Source organism: Hemicordylus capensis, chromosome 7, assembly GCF_027244095.1.
Source record: "Hemicordylus capensis ecotype Gifberg chromosome 7, rHemCap1.1.pri, whole genome shotgun sequence".
Taxonomy (NCBI): Eukaryota; Metazoa; Chordata; class Lepidosauria; order Squamata; family Cordylidae; genus Hemicordylus; species Hemicordylus capensis.
The window spans coordinates 34,391,462-34,407,352 of NC_069663.1; the positions used below are offsets into that span (position 1 = coordinate 34,391,462).

The window sequence follows — 15,891 nt, forward strand, 5'->3', positions numbered from 1 at the left end:
GCCTTTCAGCATCTTTCCTGTATTGCTGCTGCTGGATATAATAGCAGCGGGGATTCAAACCGGCAACCTTCTGCTTGTTAGTCAAGCATTTCCCCACTGCTCCACTTAGGGGGTCTTTAACAGCATCAAAAATGCTAATTTCTTAGCCCTGCAAGAGTGGCTTTGTGAAACCTGGAATCTGGCACCTGTGTTGAAATTAACTGCATTTGTTGGGCTTTGTGATAATGCATTTGGCTTTTTGCTTATTTTCCATACTTCAAACCAGCGTTTTGTTTGTGAATGTCTTTGTCATTCAGAGGTCTCTTTTCTTCCTGATTTGACTTCTAACTCCCTTTGTAATTTAATGAAATGCCTTTGGGAAAAGCTTGCTGCTCTGCAGAGACCAATAGATAAGCTCTCCCATCGCCCTAAACTTGTTGCCACCAGGTCCAGAAACTTTAAATTTCCAATTTGATAATCTCCATTAAAGATGAGGATAGGAGGGTGATGCTAAAATTCAGCCTGTGGTCTAGAAATTGGGTGGGAGGAGAGGCTAAGAAACCAGCCCCAGATAAAAAGAAACCAGCCACGGATAGTTCTCACCAGATGCTTTGATGCATTTTATTTACAAATAATAAAAAGCAACAATAAATATAAAAAGGCTTGCAGAAACACAAAACCCTAGACACGGTAAGGTAGACTGCTCTTGTCTTTAGATACAGACTTTGGAATGTAGGTTGTAATTTGGGGCTGTGTGTGTGTATTTTTTTCCCTTGTCAAGTTTTGTTCCTGTGCGCAAAGTGTCGGCTATTATAGGGAGGGGGAGATGTCCTAGACAGAAACCAAGCCCAGCATAGAGGCTCCACGGGCCTCTGGTCTGGCTCAAGAGATCTGTCCACATAAGCAAGCTTGCCTACATGTGTAAATCAGATGCACGCCCAGGTGCCACGCACAACTGGCCTCCAGGCGTGGATGCTGGCAATCCACGCTGTGTTCACACAGAGTCGGACCCTTTTCCATCTAACACAGTAGCTGATATATCACACAACGCTCTATAAGTATTTAGGGCAATGAGGATGTTGCTGCGACTTAATACTAATGATACATTTAAAGTCTTTTTAATGCAGGTTGCGAAATTGCAACTTGCATAAATGCTGCTATTGCATAAAGAGAGCTGCCCAGTTGCACGGCCATTGGAAATCAGGGCCATGCGGTTGTGCAAGTCTCTTGGGAAATTCTGACACGTCTGCACATGTGCACTTTCGCAACCCACATTAGGAAGACCTACATTGCGCTAAAGGTGCATAAAGCATTGCATGGTATGTCAGTCCATTGTCGACACTGACTGGAAGCAGGATTTCAGGCGGAGAACCCCTGTTTTATGGGGCTACATTGGGTTTCTCAACCTTGGGCCCCCAGATGTTGTTGGACTACAACTCCCAGAATCCCCAGCCACAAAGGCCATGTCTGGGGATTCTGAGAGTTGTAGTCCAACAACATCTGGGGGCCCAAGGTTAAGAAACCCTGAATGATATTATTCTGCACGAAATGTATCTAAGCAGCTTCAAAACCAGTTCAAAGTGCCTGTAACAATTACCGGCCAACTTTTTAAAAGTTAGTGTCCAAACCAGAACTGATCCAGAGTGTTACAAAAAAGATGATGAATCCAAACTCGCATGTGTAATGGTTCCCCCAGCCCACACACACACATACTGGATGGGAGGCTGACTGTATCCTATGGTACGTCTCCATCCTCACTTCAAAACTGGCCAGTGGATGCCCCGGAGTCCTCCTTTCACACACAGACTAAGGCCTTGTTCACTCTGAAGCAGTAGCCAGTGGCCCATCCGAATGAGCCGGGGGGGGGCACCAAAGGAGGTGCAGATGCCTCTGCTTCCCAGCAGCAGCTCCATTTGGCCTCTCTCCCCCCATCCCGACCTGCGCCGGCATTAACGAGAACTGTGCTGCCTGCAGGCTGGCCATTCATCAGGTTAACCCTGCAGCTCTACCTGACAAATGGCCAGCCTGCAGGCAGCTCAGTTCTCATTAACGCCGGGGCAGGACGGGATGGGGGAGAGAGTCCGAGACAGGCCCGGCGGTTGCCATAGCCTGGCTTCCCAAATGCGGGTGCCTGATTTGCACATTATGTACATTGGCTTGAAAGTATTTTTGGAGCCAAATAACCACTGTGCTTTTTGCTCCATAACTCCACTTCTGCAAGGTGGAGTTGTAGATTTATTTGTTTTTTAATGAAAGCTGAAATGAGGTGAATCGGAGTGAGCTAAGCAATCTGGGTGAGATGCTTAAAATCCAGGTGAACCCTGGAATTTCAGGGGAACTGGCAACTCTAGATACGGCCCCAGCCCAGACAGAATTTTGCTGCCTCCGTGAGAACTAAGCCAGCGGCTGGCCGCCACATCAACTCCCCCCTCCCATCCTCCCCCCCTTCCCGGGATCTGCTTTGATCTGTGGCGGGGAGACAAGCATGGCAGCCGGCACTTTCCGGCTCCCCCAATTTGTCCAGGACCTTCCCGGCTCCCCCTCCAAGACTTTGGGGCCTGCTGGTGCTGCAGTCACTTATGCTCAGCCTTGCTCTCTCGCTCAGGCGTGAACGTGCTCTCCGCTTTCCATGCATGTTTTCTCTCTCTGCTTCCTTAACATGAATGGGGTGTTTACACAGCAGCTTATGAAGCCTGAAAAAGTGACGGAACCGGCCGCGACGTCCGGCTAAAGCCCGCTCTCAGCAGCATGGTCCGGCTCCTGACAATGGCCCTGTTAAGCCAGGCTGGGATTAAGCACCCAAAAGGCCCCCCGCAGCATATGAGCTCAGGGGCAGGCGTTAAAACCCCAAAGAAAGGGACAGGGATAACGGAGGGGGCAGAGTGAAGCCAGTGGGCTGGGCTGGGTGGGGGGAGTCTTTCAGTGTGGATCATATACACGCTGGTGCACCCTCCATGTCAGCAGAATTCCATATCTGTAATGGGGCTCATGAGGGTGAATGAGAGAAAGCGCAAAGGGAGAGCAAGCAGTTGAGGAGCAGGGGGTGGCAGCATGCGGGGAAAGCAGGAGAACAGGGTTTTCATCATCATCCCCAGTTTGGAAGAGAAGAAATGGCCCCGGGGAAGGGGAAGGAGGAACCGCGGCCGGGTAGGAGGCTTGCTTGGGCTGGAGGCTGCCTGCAGCTCTTCTCTGGGACTGCCAGGTTCCAACTGTGCCTTCACTTAGAAAAACTTCTTAATCGATCTGAAGTTCTGAACAGAGGGCTAGGCCAGAAGATGACCTCCAAAATCCCTTCCAAGTCTGAAGCTAGAGGGACTAGAAATATGTCCCTGTTAATAAGACTGCAGGTGTAATAAAGTGTTTTAAATAAACAGCTTTTAAATACACATCCTTATAAAGCCTCCACAGGGCGACCCCTCTCTCAGAAGAGGCATGCCCACTCTTCCCTCTCGCAGGAGAGAATGCCTCTTCTATGACACAGCCTGCAAGGACACACATGGCCATCACTGGAGAAGAGAGGACAAAATGGACACTTTTTGCTTCGAAGCTTTTCACACCTATGCAAATACCTGTAATAATTTAGCCAACCAATGAATCGATTCATTGATCAACATTTATTTAATTGGGTGACTGCCCTACTTTCCTCAGATAGCCAGAGGCGATATGATACACAGTCACCCCACTGAGATTTCTATGCAGAGCTGCATGTTATCTAAAAGACAGGAGCCCCATATCAAGACAGGAGCCCCATATCAAATTCCTCCCTCCACCTCCATAACAAGTGGCACAACCTCTCCCCTGCCCCCCAAATTTCCCCATCAGTTCCAATGGACTGCTCCAAATCATTGGCTGCTGTCACCAGGAACCGGGAAGCATCCCACACAGGGATAGCAAACCCCAGGATAAGTGACAGAGAATTCAGAGCAGGGCTGCTGTTTTCAGCAGTGGCCCTGAGTGTCTCGTGTATTGTTTCACAGGGTTTCCAGGGTTCCATCCCGCTTGATCAGAGATGACAGCAGGACCAAGGAAATGAATGTGCATATCATGGACAATATTGACAATATGGCAAGGAGAAAGGGGGTGTTGAACAGAATGGCTTTGGTATACTAGCAGAAAAGATGGAGCTAAATAGGATGCAATGATCTAAGTACTTTGTGCCCCTGTTGGTGATCTCCAAGACAGATGGGGGGAAATATCAAAGCAAAATGTTTTTTCCTTGAAGTTTACAACACTCGCTGAAGAGGCAACCCACCTGAAAATTTAAACTGAAAAGAGGCTTGCCTCTTCAGCGTTAAACACCTTTTACCTCCATGCCACTTTCCTGATGAAAATCTTTCCAAAGGATGCCTAATATAATCTCCCAAATGTGCCATTTTCTTTTAAGCCCAGCAGTTTGCTCCACAAGTCAGGCATGGTATTAGAGATATCTCCCAAGATAAGATGAACTCTACACATGCTTGAGCAAACTTGTCAAGAAAAGCCCACAGCCTTGGATATATTTCTGGATTTGCCCAACAGCTATGGTGTGCTCAGCCAAGCAGTTCTAGAAATGCTTGTCTAAACTGCAACAGACATTTCTCTTTTGTGTTCTCTGTGAGTTTAGATGACTCTTAAAGAGTCAAGCTGACATAAGAACAGCCCTGTTGGATCAGGCCCAAGGCCTATCTCGTCCAGCATCTTGTTTCCCATAGTGGACCACCTGATGCCTCTGAGAAGCCCACAGGCAAGAGGTGAGGGCATGCCCTCTCTCCTGCTGTTGCTCCCCTGCAACTGGTATTTAGAGGCATTGCCTCTGAGGCTGGAGGTGGCCTATAGCCACCAGACTAGTAGCCATGTATAGACCTGACCTCCATGAATTTGTCTAAGCCCCTTTTAAAGCCATCCAAGCTAGTGGCCATCACCGCATCCCATGGCAGAGAATTCCATAGATTAATTATGCACTGTATGAAAAAATACTCCCTCTTGTCAGCCCTAAATTTCCTGGCATTCAGTTTCAGACTTAAAGTTCCAGACTCTTCCATTGCCTGGGTGAGATTCAGCATCCACTCTGCTAAGTTGGATAGGCTGAGGAACAGACATCCAGGAAAGAAGCAGACTTTGGAGTGCTTGAAACATATTTCAAGTTGTGAGGCCTGGTTGCTGCTGCTGCTTCTTTAGTTCTCCACAGGGACTAGAATGCTGACATGTGCAAAGGAGAGCAGCGAGTAAAAGATCCACGCTACCTGAGGTCTGAAGGGGTTTGAGGTGAGAAGCTGCGAACTCTTGGTTTTACAGTGGCCACCACTGACAACACCTGCCCAAACATCTGGAAAAGGACAGGCCAGAGGGGGAAACACTTCCAAAATGTCTCCAGAAACATGGCATGTGAGGGAGAACTTGGATTCCACAGAAGTGTCTCGTCTGCCCTCTGCAGCAGCACGAGGCTTGTCTCGCTTGCCCGAGCTGCCTGACGCTATCCGCCCTCTAGGCAATCTTGGCGTGTTGGTTGGCCATCTGCTCCCAGTTTTTCTGTGGGGAAGGTTCTGGTCTTGAGTGCATGGTGGGCGAACGGGCAGAGAATCCTGCTTTGGCGGGGGGGGGAGGCCCGAGTCGATGGCCTCCCTTGGTCCTTCTTAACTTTTGAAAGACTTTCTTCTGGGCAGCAATTTCATGAATTCTTAAGGGACTTCCAAAGCTCTGCGGCAGGACGACTATCCCAAGCCCCTTACCAGCCCAAGGCCTCTAGGCATCACCCAGCCTTCCAGAGACCCCCGCTGAGCACCATTTTGTTTGGGGATGGACGCAGTCAGCTGCGTGCTGTCCTGTAATGGAGCCAGATCCCAGACATTTGTTTTTTTTTTTCCAGAGAAGAAGAGGGCGGGGGCTACAGAAGGAAGAACGTTCTCTGGTGACCCGGCGTGAGGTGCCCCCTACAACCTCTTCACTTCTTGTGGTGCATGTCTTCCATGCCAACCCGGCCCCAGACGCCCACCACAAAGGTCTCTATCTCGCATTCATTGGACCCACGGGCAATGCGGAAGTAGCCGTCCTCACCCCAGTGCCTGCCCCAGGAGTTGGCAGCGATCTGAAGCCGGAGGGAGAGAGAGAGAGAGAGAGAGAGAGAGATGCAATGAGACTGCTAACTTTAAAGGGCTTCCAACAGAATGCCGCTTAGCATTTATCCAACAAATCTGGGCCAATCAGGGCTGCGAGTGTGGGCCAGAAACGCCCCCCACCCCCTGCGTCTGATGTCAGACACGGGGGGCATTATTTCGGCCCCAGATGGGGCTACACGGCCCCGTTTGGAGCCAAAATCAGCCCGTGCTGCATTGGCAGCGCGGGCCGAGTGACTCCTCCTGCCTTAAAGGCAGGGAGAGCTGCTCCTAGCCAATCAATCTCCCTCCCAAATGGGGCCACGTGGCCCTGTTTTGGAGACAGATGGGCCCACGCTGCATTGGAAGTGTGCCTGAAATGGCTCGGAGAGTCACTCCGGCCCACGTTGCCCAATACAGCGCGGGCCGATCTCCCTTCCAAACGGGACACCTGCATCTGATGTCAGAGGCAGGGGTGGGGTCAGGGGGCTGTGGCAGTGGCCGCACACGGGCCACTGCCAGCCATCCTACGCTGCGGCATCACACAGAACCAGAGTTCAAGCCGGGTTCCATGCAACAGGCCTGGGGGGGGGGCATGCTCTTCCCCCCCACCCTCCCATGTCAATGCAAGCCTTGGGAGAATTCTACTTCTGAATGATTTAGGTTTAAAACAAACGAAGAGCAGTTGTGAGAGCTGATCTGACGGACTAATTGTGGCCATTCACATGGGCGGAGAGCAACTGCCCACCCAACCTGCCAGGGCCCTCCTTTCATCATCTGAGGCCCTGTGAACAGAGACCCGTTGGGCAGGGACTAGAAACAGGGCCTTTTCAGTCATGGCCCCTCGGTTTTGGAACACCCTCCCGGAGGAGCTTCTTCATGCTCCCTCCTTTAGGTCTTTAAAAACACAGCTGAAGACCCAGCTTTTTAGAAAGGGGTTTTAATTTATCTGCAGCTCATATCTGGCGGGTTTTTCACTTGCAACTTTTTAATTTGGTTGTAACGGGTTCTTGTTTTTAGTTAATTCCTATTAGTATTATTAATTTTATCTTGTTTTGTATGCTTGTTTGACTAATTTTGCAAGCTGCCCCAAGTAGTATAAATATTTAAGATAGATCAATAAATAAATTCTATCTATCTTCCCTAAAATAAACCCAGGTATGAAGGCTACTTCAAACCTTGGCTTCGGATCCCAGTGTATTTTAGGGAAGTTGGTTAGAATAAACCAAGATCAGTTGGAGGAGGGGTCACGGCTGATCTTGGTTTGTTTCTAAACTAAAGTGAAAGGAGAATTCTTTGGAGACTCGTTCGCATGAGCAGGGGAAGTGCACACAGCTCAGCTGCATGCTGCGTGCTGGCCACAATCCAACCCAAAGCTATGTATCACACCCCCCATGGGAGGATTGTGCCCACAGCCAGGGGTAACTTTGACATTTCCTGTGCAGTAAACCATGCAGCTCTTCCTTTGGTGCTCCCCTGGATTGTTAGGATGAGCCGCTACTGAAAGTACCACAAGGGAACTTTAGACCATACTTATCTCTTTCTTCTCCATCAATATACCCCAGGCATTTCTGTTATATTAAGCCTCCACCCCAAACCATACCACTGGTCCCCAATTTTGATGGAGTCCCTCTGTATCAGAAGGAGGGCCATGTTTCCAAGAGACAGGGCTCAAGCTTCCTTTAAGCAGGGATCCATTGGGCAGAATGGTCATAATTTTGTGATGCCCAAAAGAATAAGGAGCAATTCTCCTAGAATACGGAGCAATGCTTAAAAACAAGGGATTTATGCTGCACCCAACAAAGTTCTCTGAAAAATCCAGCTAACAAGCAGGCAGCACTCACCCAGTATTTCTGGACTTGTCCACCAGGTGTTCCTTCTTCTCCCCACCTGTGGCAGGAGAGAAAAGGGGCAGTGTTGTTGAGCAGGCCTGCGTTTATCCAAGGGGATCCCAAGGCCAAAATGCTGAGCCTTTAGCAACCTTTCTAGGAGCAATAAACCCACCCTCCTTGCAAGATCAACCCTTCTGTGCCTTGGAACTTCACACTGGAGAGCCCCCAGAGAACTGTTAAATGCCCTCATTTTTTGGAAGAATTCAAGGCAACAATTTCTACAAAATGCGTCCAGGGGAGGAGAGCTGGTCTTGTGGTAGCGAGCAGGAATGGTCCCCTTTGCTAAGCAGGATCTCCCTGGTTTGCATTTGGATGGGACACTACATAGGAGCTCTGTCGGCTATAGGATCAATGGTAAAGCATTTGCTTGCATGCAGGAGGACTCCTGCCTGAAACCTTGGAGAGCTTCTGCCAGTAGGAGAGGAGAGCTGGTCTTTAAAAAAACAACAACAACAGAGAAAAAAGAAATTCCATCTCTTGAAATCAAAGCATACAAAGTTTTACATCAAGAATCAATAGTCAGAATAAAGTAAAAAGAGAAATTAAAAAATAACAAGAAAGACAACTTCCACCAACTGGATTTCAATCACGAAATCATAGATCACAAATCAAAACCAGATCTCAGAAACAAACAATGACCTTGTTGAATATTATATTTTATGAAAGGTTCCTAAATTAATAGAAAGGATTCTGATGGAGAGTTATTCACATAAGCCGAAACTTTGGAAACAGAGGCATAGTCCCATAATTTAATAAACCAATCAGCTAAAGAGGGGATTATAGAAGAACGCCAATTGGATGCGTAAATTGGATGCTGCCGTGATCATATATAGAAACAATTCAGTATACAATTCAGTATACTTTGACAAAATATAAGATTTTGTCAAACTTAAAAGAAAGATTTCTGGTAGGAAAGGAAAGTTGAGCGGAGTGGGATGGATGGATGGATGATAGAAACAGCAAGATCTGCCAAGTGGGAATTACAAGTTATGGAGGATGGGTCTTGTGGTTGGTCGTCTTGTGGTAGCAAGCATGTCTTGTCCCCTTAGCTAAGCAGGGTCTGCCCTGGTTGCATTTGAAGGGGAGACTTGATGTGTGAGCACTGGAAGAGATTCCCCTTAGTGGAGCTGCTCTGGGAAGAGCAACTAGGCTCCAAGTTCCCTCCCTGGCAGCATCTCCAAGATCGGGCTGAGAGAGATTCCCACCTGCAACCTTGGAGAAGCCATTGCCAGTCTGTGAAGACAATACTGAGCTAGATGGACCCATGGCCTGACTCAGTATATGGCAGCTTCCTATGTTTTTATGTAGAACTGTCATTATTTCCTTATCTTACAAGTGAAACTCTCCACACATACTTTGCTTGGCATTTTACTGTTAAGAAGCAGCCAGACTGCAGCCTGTATCCATTAGGACTGTGCTGGGTGGGCGGCTTTAACTCTAGCCCCCTCCCCTGGCTATGACTCCAGGCTGGATCAGGCCCCCAAGCGGCTGCTTGCCACGAGAATAAAAGCTATTATTGGTGCAAATTCCACTCCTGCAGCAAAACGTTAAAGCTGGGTCACTTCTCAGGTGTGTGTGTGTGTGTGCCAAAATCAAACTCCACCTAGGGCGCCAACAATCCTAGGGCCAGCACTGACAGTGGCAGCACCCAAAAACATTTGAAGGGGGGCACAGAAGGGGCAAAGTGCATTTATGGGTAAGCAAACTGTGTCCCACATAATAGATTTCTGAAACATAAATGGGGGCAGGTTGGGGGGGGCGCCAACTACTTGCCCAGGGGGCACTCCCCCCACCACAGCCACCTTGATGGGCGGTCAGGCCCATCTCCATGGGGCTGACCTTTCCGGGTCTGGAAGCAGACTCAGAGGTTGGCAAAGCAAACCTCTTTGCGAGTCTCGAAGGGGTTCCCATTTTGTTCTCCACCGATAAGCTTGGAATCCATCCTGTCATTTCCATTGCTCTCCCCGCCACAAGTGTCCCGAGGAGATAGCATGAGTGGAAAATCCAGCAGCAACTCCCTGGCTGGGGGCCCTCCTGTTGTTTTCTCTCGGCTTGCCCCGCAGTTCTGTTTGTTCCTTCATTCCAGAGGATGCCGGGCGGGAGGGGGTGTCATTGCCCATCGAGTAACTGTAGCAACACGCTGTTTACTTTCAGTTCACGAGTTGAAGGTAACAAGCTCAAAGGGCCACTGGGTGCCAAGTTTCTGTTTAGATTGGTGATGTTTTCCAAGACGGAGTGCATTCCTTAGCCCATGAAGTCACATGTCCCACCCAAAGGGCTCCGAAACTGGTATTTTAAGATTGTCTTTAAAAGGCAGGTGAGTGGGACCAAAGGAGGAGAGCTGGTCTTGTGGTCGCAAGCATGACTTGTCCCCTTAGCTAAGCAGGGTCTGCCCTGGTTGCATTTGAATGGGAGACTAGAAGTGTGAGCACTGGAAGAGATTCCCCTCAGGGGATGGAGCCGCTCTGGGAAGAGCAGAAGGTTCCATGTTCCCTCCCTGGCAGCATCTCCAAGATAAGGCTAAGAGAGAGACTCCTGCCTGCAACCTCAGAAGCCACTGCCAGTCTGTGAAGACAATACTGAGCTAGATAGACCAATGGTCTGACTCAGTATATGGCAGCTTCCGATGTTCCTAGGAACTATAGACAGTGAGATGGGCTGATGCAGGGAAACACAGGATGGGGAAAGATGGGATCCATTCTCCAGAGCATGGGTTCCTCCCAGATGTTGCTGGATCACAGCCACAGGCCTTTAGCCATTGTGGCTGGGGATGATGGGAGTTGTAGTCCAATAGCATCTTTTGTTGTTAAATATCTACAAGAGTAGTTGCTCCTTTCATATCCAAAACAACTGAAAATTTTTCACACCTAGCTTTTAGCTTGCATCTCCACCCAAAGTCTCTGCAAGCTATCAGGGAGCACTTCACACACAATTCAGTTTTTTCGTTGTGCGTTACAGAGTGTAGCGCGATTTATATCCGGGGGGGGGTGTCGCTCCACTTTTTGTGTCAGTTTTTTTAGGCAACTTTGAACTTGCAGTAAATCCTTGTAGGAAAACCACAGTAAAGCCTGCTGTCTGAGAAAGCTTCCGGGACTTTTACACACCGCAGGGCACTTTCCTCATTACATACTGCAACAGTTTTGCAACATATCACTAAGTGTGCTTCCGTACTGCCCGTGATCCGACATCACTTGCAACGAGGTGCCATCCATATGCCCCTGCTCACTGGGCTAAGAGGCACCTTTTAACATGGTGATTCTCTTTATTTAGCAAGGGGAGAGCAACTGGCCCTCTCCACCCCCAGCACAGCATCCCTCCAGTGACTGTTGCTGGTGTCTATCTTATGTTTCTTTTTAGACTGTGAGCCCTTTGGGGACAGGGAGCCATCTTACCTTATTTATTCATTATTTCTCTATGTAAGCCGTTTTGAAAACTTTTGTTGGAAAGTGGTATATAAATATTGGTTGTTGTTCTGATGCCCTAATGTGGATTTTATTGCTGTGTTGCAACACTACAACATTGCATTGGCATTGCAGGAAAGTAGCAGGGTTTTTCCTTTGTAGGAGGGTTACAACGATGTTGCAATCTGTCCATATCGCCCCTTCCCGCTTCAATTTTATTTGTCTCTTTTTATTTTATCTCTCCCCACCCCTAATTTTTTCTTATTTTTACACTGTGCGAAGGGGGAGCAGCATGTGGATAGTCTCTGCCCGGGGCTTGCTTTGCTCACCACATTTCGGGAGCAAAGCAAGGGGGGTTAGCCACACTGCTGTGCCAAAAATCTTTTAGGCCAGGCCCTCTGCCAGGGGCGTGGCCACCACTGGGCAAGGGGAGAGACAAATGTCCCTGGGCCGCCAGGGTCTGGGACACCCCCTTGCCCTGCTCCCACACCCAGCTGCCAAACAAAGCTCTCACCGGCGGAGTGTTTTCTCTCCCTCACTCCAAGGACAACAAATATTTATCTACCGCTTTTCAACAAAAGCTTCCAAAGCGATTTCCATAGAGAAATAATAAATAAAGCGGGATCCAGGTGGGGGAGAGAATGAAAGCCCCAGCCAGTGAATGACCTGCTTTGTGCTGGGAGAGCCAGATGCAGCAGCCCAACGGCCCCTTCCAGCCGGTGAGAGCTTTGTTCACAGGCTGGGTGCTTTTGCTTTCTCTCCTTGCTCAGAGAGACGGATGAAGCACTGGCACTGGCTGCGAAGGCCGGAAGGTCCACGTGCCCCCACCCCCAGTGCCAGCCATACGCCCTGCATCAGTCGACATCAGTTGCCAGCGCAGGGGGTGTGGCTGGCACAGGTGAGCCGGGCCACCCACCTGGTGACGTGCTGCCTCATTCAGCATTGGTGATGTCTTTGGCACCATGATTCAGAGACCAGAGCAGCAGCAGCCAGGCCAAGTAGCTATTGCAGAGCAGCTGATCAATACAGCCCATAGACAGCAGGGAAGACACTCTAGGGAAAGCCGGAGGATCAAGGCAAGGCAGTGAGAATCGGGGCGGGCGGGGGGCGGTTTCTAAGCCACCCAGAGTCTCCTTATTTTCGTCGGCAGACGGGTGGAGCATTTGCAGCTCGGAAGCTGTTCCAAGTTTGCAGGCAGACTCTGTTCACGCTGAGGTCTGAGGCTGAGCACCAGCCTTGGCCCTGCCAGACCTCCTCACCTGGCTAGTGGGTGTCTGACGTCAGAAGACAAATCCCCGCTCTCCCCAGAGAGGCCAGCCGGCCTGATCTGGCAGAAGCTGGCTCTAAGCTGCCGCTCTCCCCGCCCAGGGCCTCACGCCGCAGTTTCCATTCCTCAGTCTACAAGCAGCCGCCGCAGCGAGCTGGCACGGCCCACAGCTGCTCACAGCTGCCCAGTCGGTGCCCATGGAGCCGGGGCGAGATGAGAGACGGCCTCCCCCGAGGCACCGCAGGGATGAAACATACCGCCACGACACAGATACTCCTCCGCTCCAGAAGATGGAGAGGTCAGCCAAAAATTAAAAAAAGCCCCAAATGCTACTATTCTTGCATTTCACAAAACAAGGGAGGAGAGCTGGTCTTGTGATAGCAAGGATGGATGGTCTCATTTGCTAAGCAGAGTCCACTCTGATTTGTATATGAATGAGAGATCCCCATGTGCCCACACTGTAAGATCTGCCCCTTTGGGGATGGGGCCGCTCTGGGAAGAGCACCTGCCTGCTTGCGGGCAGAAGGCTCCAAGTTCCTTCTCTAGTGGCATCTCCAAGATAGGGCTGAGAGAGAGAGACTCCTGCCTGCAGCCCTGGAGAAACTGCTGCTGCCAGTCTGGGTAGACAATACTGAGCTGGATGGACCAAGGGTCTGACTCAGTGTATGGCAGCTTTCTATGTTTCTCTTTCCAAAGGGCCAGAGGAATGCATTGAATTTCCAAATGGTCATTCAGAAATTCGATGTATTCCATGCTCATTTGGAAGGAACCAGGGCTTTTCAGCAGGCATTCCCTGTCATTTATTTTAGTACATTCCCTTCAGCCTCTGCTTTCCAAGTTCCCTCCTTGGCAGCATCTGAGAGAGACTCCTACCTGCAACCTTGGAGAAGCTGCTGCCAGTCTGGGTAGACAATACTGAGCTAGATGGACCAAGGGTTTGACTCAGTGTATGGCAGCTTCCTATGTTCCTAAAGCAGGCAAGGAGAGGGACATCCTCAGAAAAATATTTCTTCCCCACAACACTTACATGCTGGTTATTTGAGAAAACAATTTAGGCCAGGAAGTCATGGTGGGCAACCCAGTGCCAGCAACCCATAGGAACATAAGAAGCTGCAATATACTGAGTCAGACTCTTGGTCCATCTAGCTCAGTACTGTCTACACAGACTGGCAGCAACTTCTCCACGGTTACAGGCAGGAGTCTCTCTCAGCCCTAACTGGAGATGCTGCCAGGGAGGGAGCTTGGAACCTTCTGCATGGAAGCACACAGGCGCTCTTCCCAGAGTGGCCCCATCCCCTTAGCGGAATATCTCACAGTGCTCATATGTAGTCTCTTCCCATCCAAACACAAACCAGGGCTGGCCCTGCTTAGGAAAGGGGACAATTCACCACCAGACCAGCTCTCCTCAACCCCAAACACAACTGCAGGTCTGCATCTCCTACCCAGCACCCAGCATTGCCACCCTTCCCTCCCAATCTCCTCTTACCCTGTGATTTTGACGGAATGGGTGCCGTGCCGTCGGTACTGTTCCGGCTTCCCTGCTGCTACAGGCGCGTGCCGATAAATGCCGCTTCTATACATGAAGAAGTCTTCATGCACCTCCATGATGGCTGTAGGAAAAGAAGGAGGAGACGGCATGAGCCCCACGCCCAGGATGAACAGAGCCATGATGCACCTGGATGCAGCCACAGGTCCCAACCCGCCAAGGAGGCTCCAAAGGATGCCCCAACAGCCTCTCCTCCCCAGAGCTCCGTTTGCTCCTCTCTCTCCCCCATTCCCTCCAGCCCCAGCATTAATGAGAGCCAGGCTGCCTGCAGGCTGGCCATTCGTCAGGTGGAGCTGTGGGGTGAATGCTGGGGTGCAACAGGATGGAAGAGAGGAGAGAAACAGAGCAAAGAGTGAAGCATGCCACTGTACCTGATGAATGGCTGGCTTGCAGACAGCAGAGCCCTCATTGATGCTGTCATGGGGCGGGATGGATGCTGGCGCCTCAGAAAGCCACCCCCTGAGAGGACTCTCTTGCCTTGCCACATGAAACGGCCACCCCGGGCCCCACACCTTCCCTTGTTGCCCGATGGCCCCACAGCAAGACCATCGCAGCTCGTTCTAACAAGCCAGGGGGGCATCCAAGGAGGCACGGCGGCCTCTGCTTCCCAGCAGCGGCTCGGCTTGCTCCTCTCTCACCCACCCCGTCAGAGAGCCACGCTGCCTGCAGGCTGGCCATCCGTCAGGTAGAGCAGTGTGGTTAACCGCACCGCTCTACCTGACGGATGGCCAGCCTGCAGGCAGCGTGGCTCTCGGAAGGGTTGGGTGAGAGAAAAGCAACTCCAGCTGCTTCCTTTGGTGACCCCCCACACCAGCTTTTTAGGAGTAGTCGCTACTGCAGGAAGAGAGAGACCTGCGCGATTTGGCCCCCTCTGTTTGGCCCAGCCAGTCACACATTGCTGCGGGCCCTCAAGCCAGAGTCCAGTACCCTTGAGGTTAATCATTGACACGCTGCTCGTGAAGGCTCAGCCCGCAGTGTGCCAAAACCAGCACCTGCAAACTGGCTTCTATCCGGTGTTTCCGGGAGTTGATCTTTACTGATTATAAACCTGGGGGGGATTTGAAGCATAGCTTCCCTCTGGAGGTCACAAGAACAATGCAGTTTCGTTCTTTAGTTTGCAGTTTAGTGATGCAGAGGTGTGTTTATTGTTCCTACCAGGGAAGGAACTGTGCATCCGGCATGTGTGGGGCACCATAAACAGCTATGTGAATACCCAGGGGAGGCTGCCAAGGCCCTCCTGTTGTGTGAAAACCAAGCAGACTTCTGCTGTTCAACATCACACACTTCCAGCTCCTCCCTCCCTCCCCGGCTGTATTCAGTGACGGAATGTGCTGTACTGTGCTAGGTTTCAGGCAAAGGCCCAATGAGAAACAGTAAAGGTGCCGCTCTGCCTGGCCTGCTGCCCTCACTGAGCCTCTCAGGGAGTTATTCGCACTTGGCTTCATGCTGCGGGGTAAATGTCGAGCAAAGCCACGTCGAATCACACTTGTGGCATTGAGGGAAGCAGCCCCTCCCCTCGGTTCTCAGGTTTTGTTTTGGTGCAAGTTCACATGGTATGCCTCTGTTTTCCTTCTAGCCAATGGAGAGGGGAGAGAGAGAGCACATTTCTAAAGAGAGTGTCCCTCTTATCATGTAAATGATTCTACGTCAGTGCCTCTCCCTATTTGCTCCGGTGTTTTTAAAAAAACCCTCACTTAACACCAGCATTTTAAAAACCCAGAAATACACCGAGATA

The 15,891-nt window shown here is 50.4% G+C and overlaps 1 protein-coding gene across 2 annotated transcripts in view; it reads right to left on the reverse strand.

Annotated features, from left to right (window-relative positions):
- Positions 1 to 572: 572 nt before the first annotated feature.
- Positions 573 to 15,891, reverse strand: part of TINAGL1 (tubulointerstitial nephritis antigen like 1) — a 37,950-nt gene continuing 22,631 nt past the window's right edge. Inside the window, exons 10-13 of one of the 2 annotated variants that reach the window (XM_053268384.1) lie at positions 14,097 to 14,220; positions 7,895 to 7,940; positions 6,013 to 6,043; positions 573 to 3,294 (exon numbers count right to left, since the gene is read on the reverse strand). In XM_053268384.1, coding sequence (XP_053124359.1) covers positions 3,197 to 3,294; positions 6,013 to 6,043; positions 7,895 to 7,940; positions 14,097 to 14,220 — 299 coding nt within the window. In that variant the 3' untranslated portion in view covers positions 573 to 3,196. Of the gene's footprint in view, positions 6,044 to 7,894; positions 7,941 to 14,096; positions 14,221 to 15,891 lie in introns of both variants that reach the window. The other variant, XM_053268382.1, reaches the window with a different exon arrangement.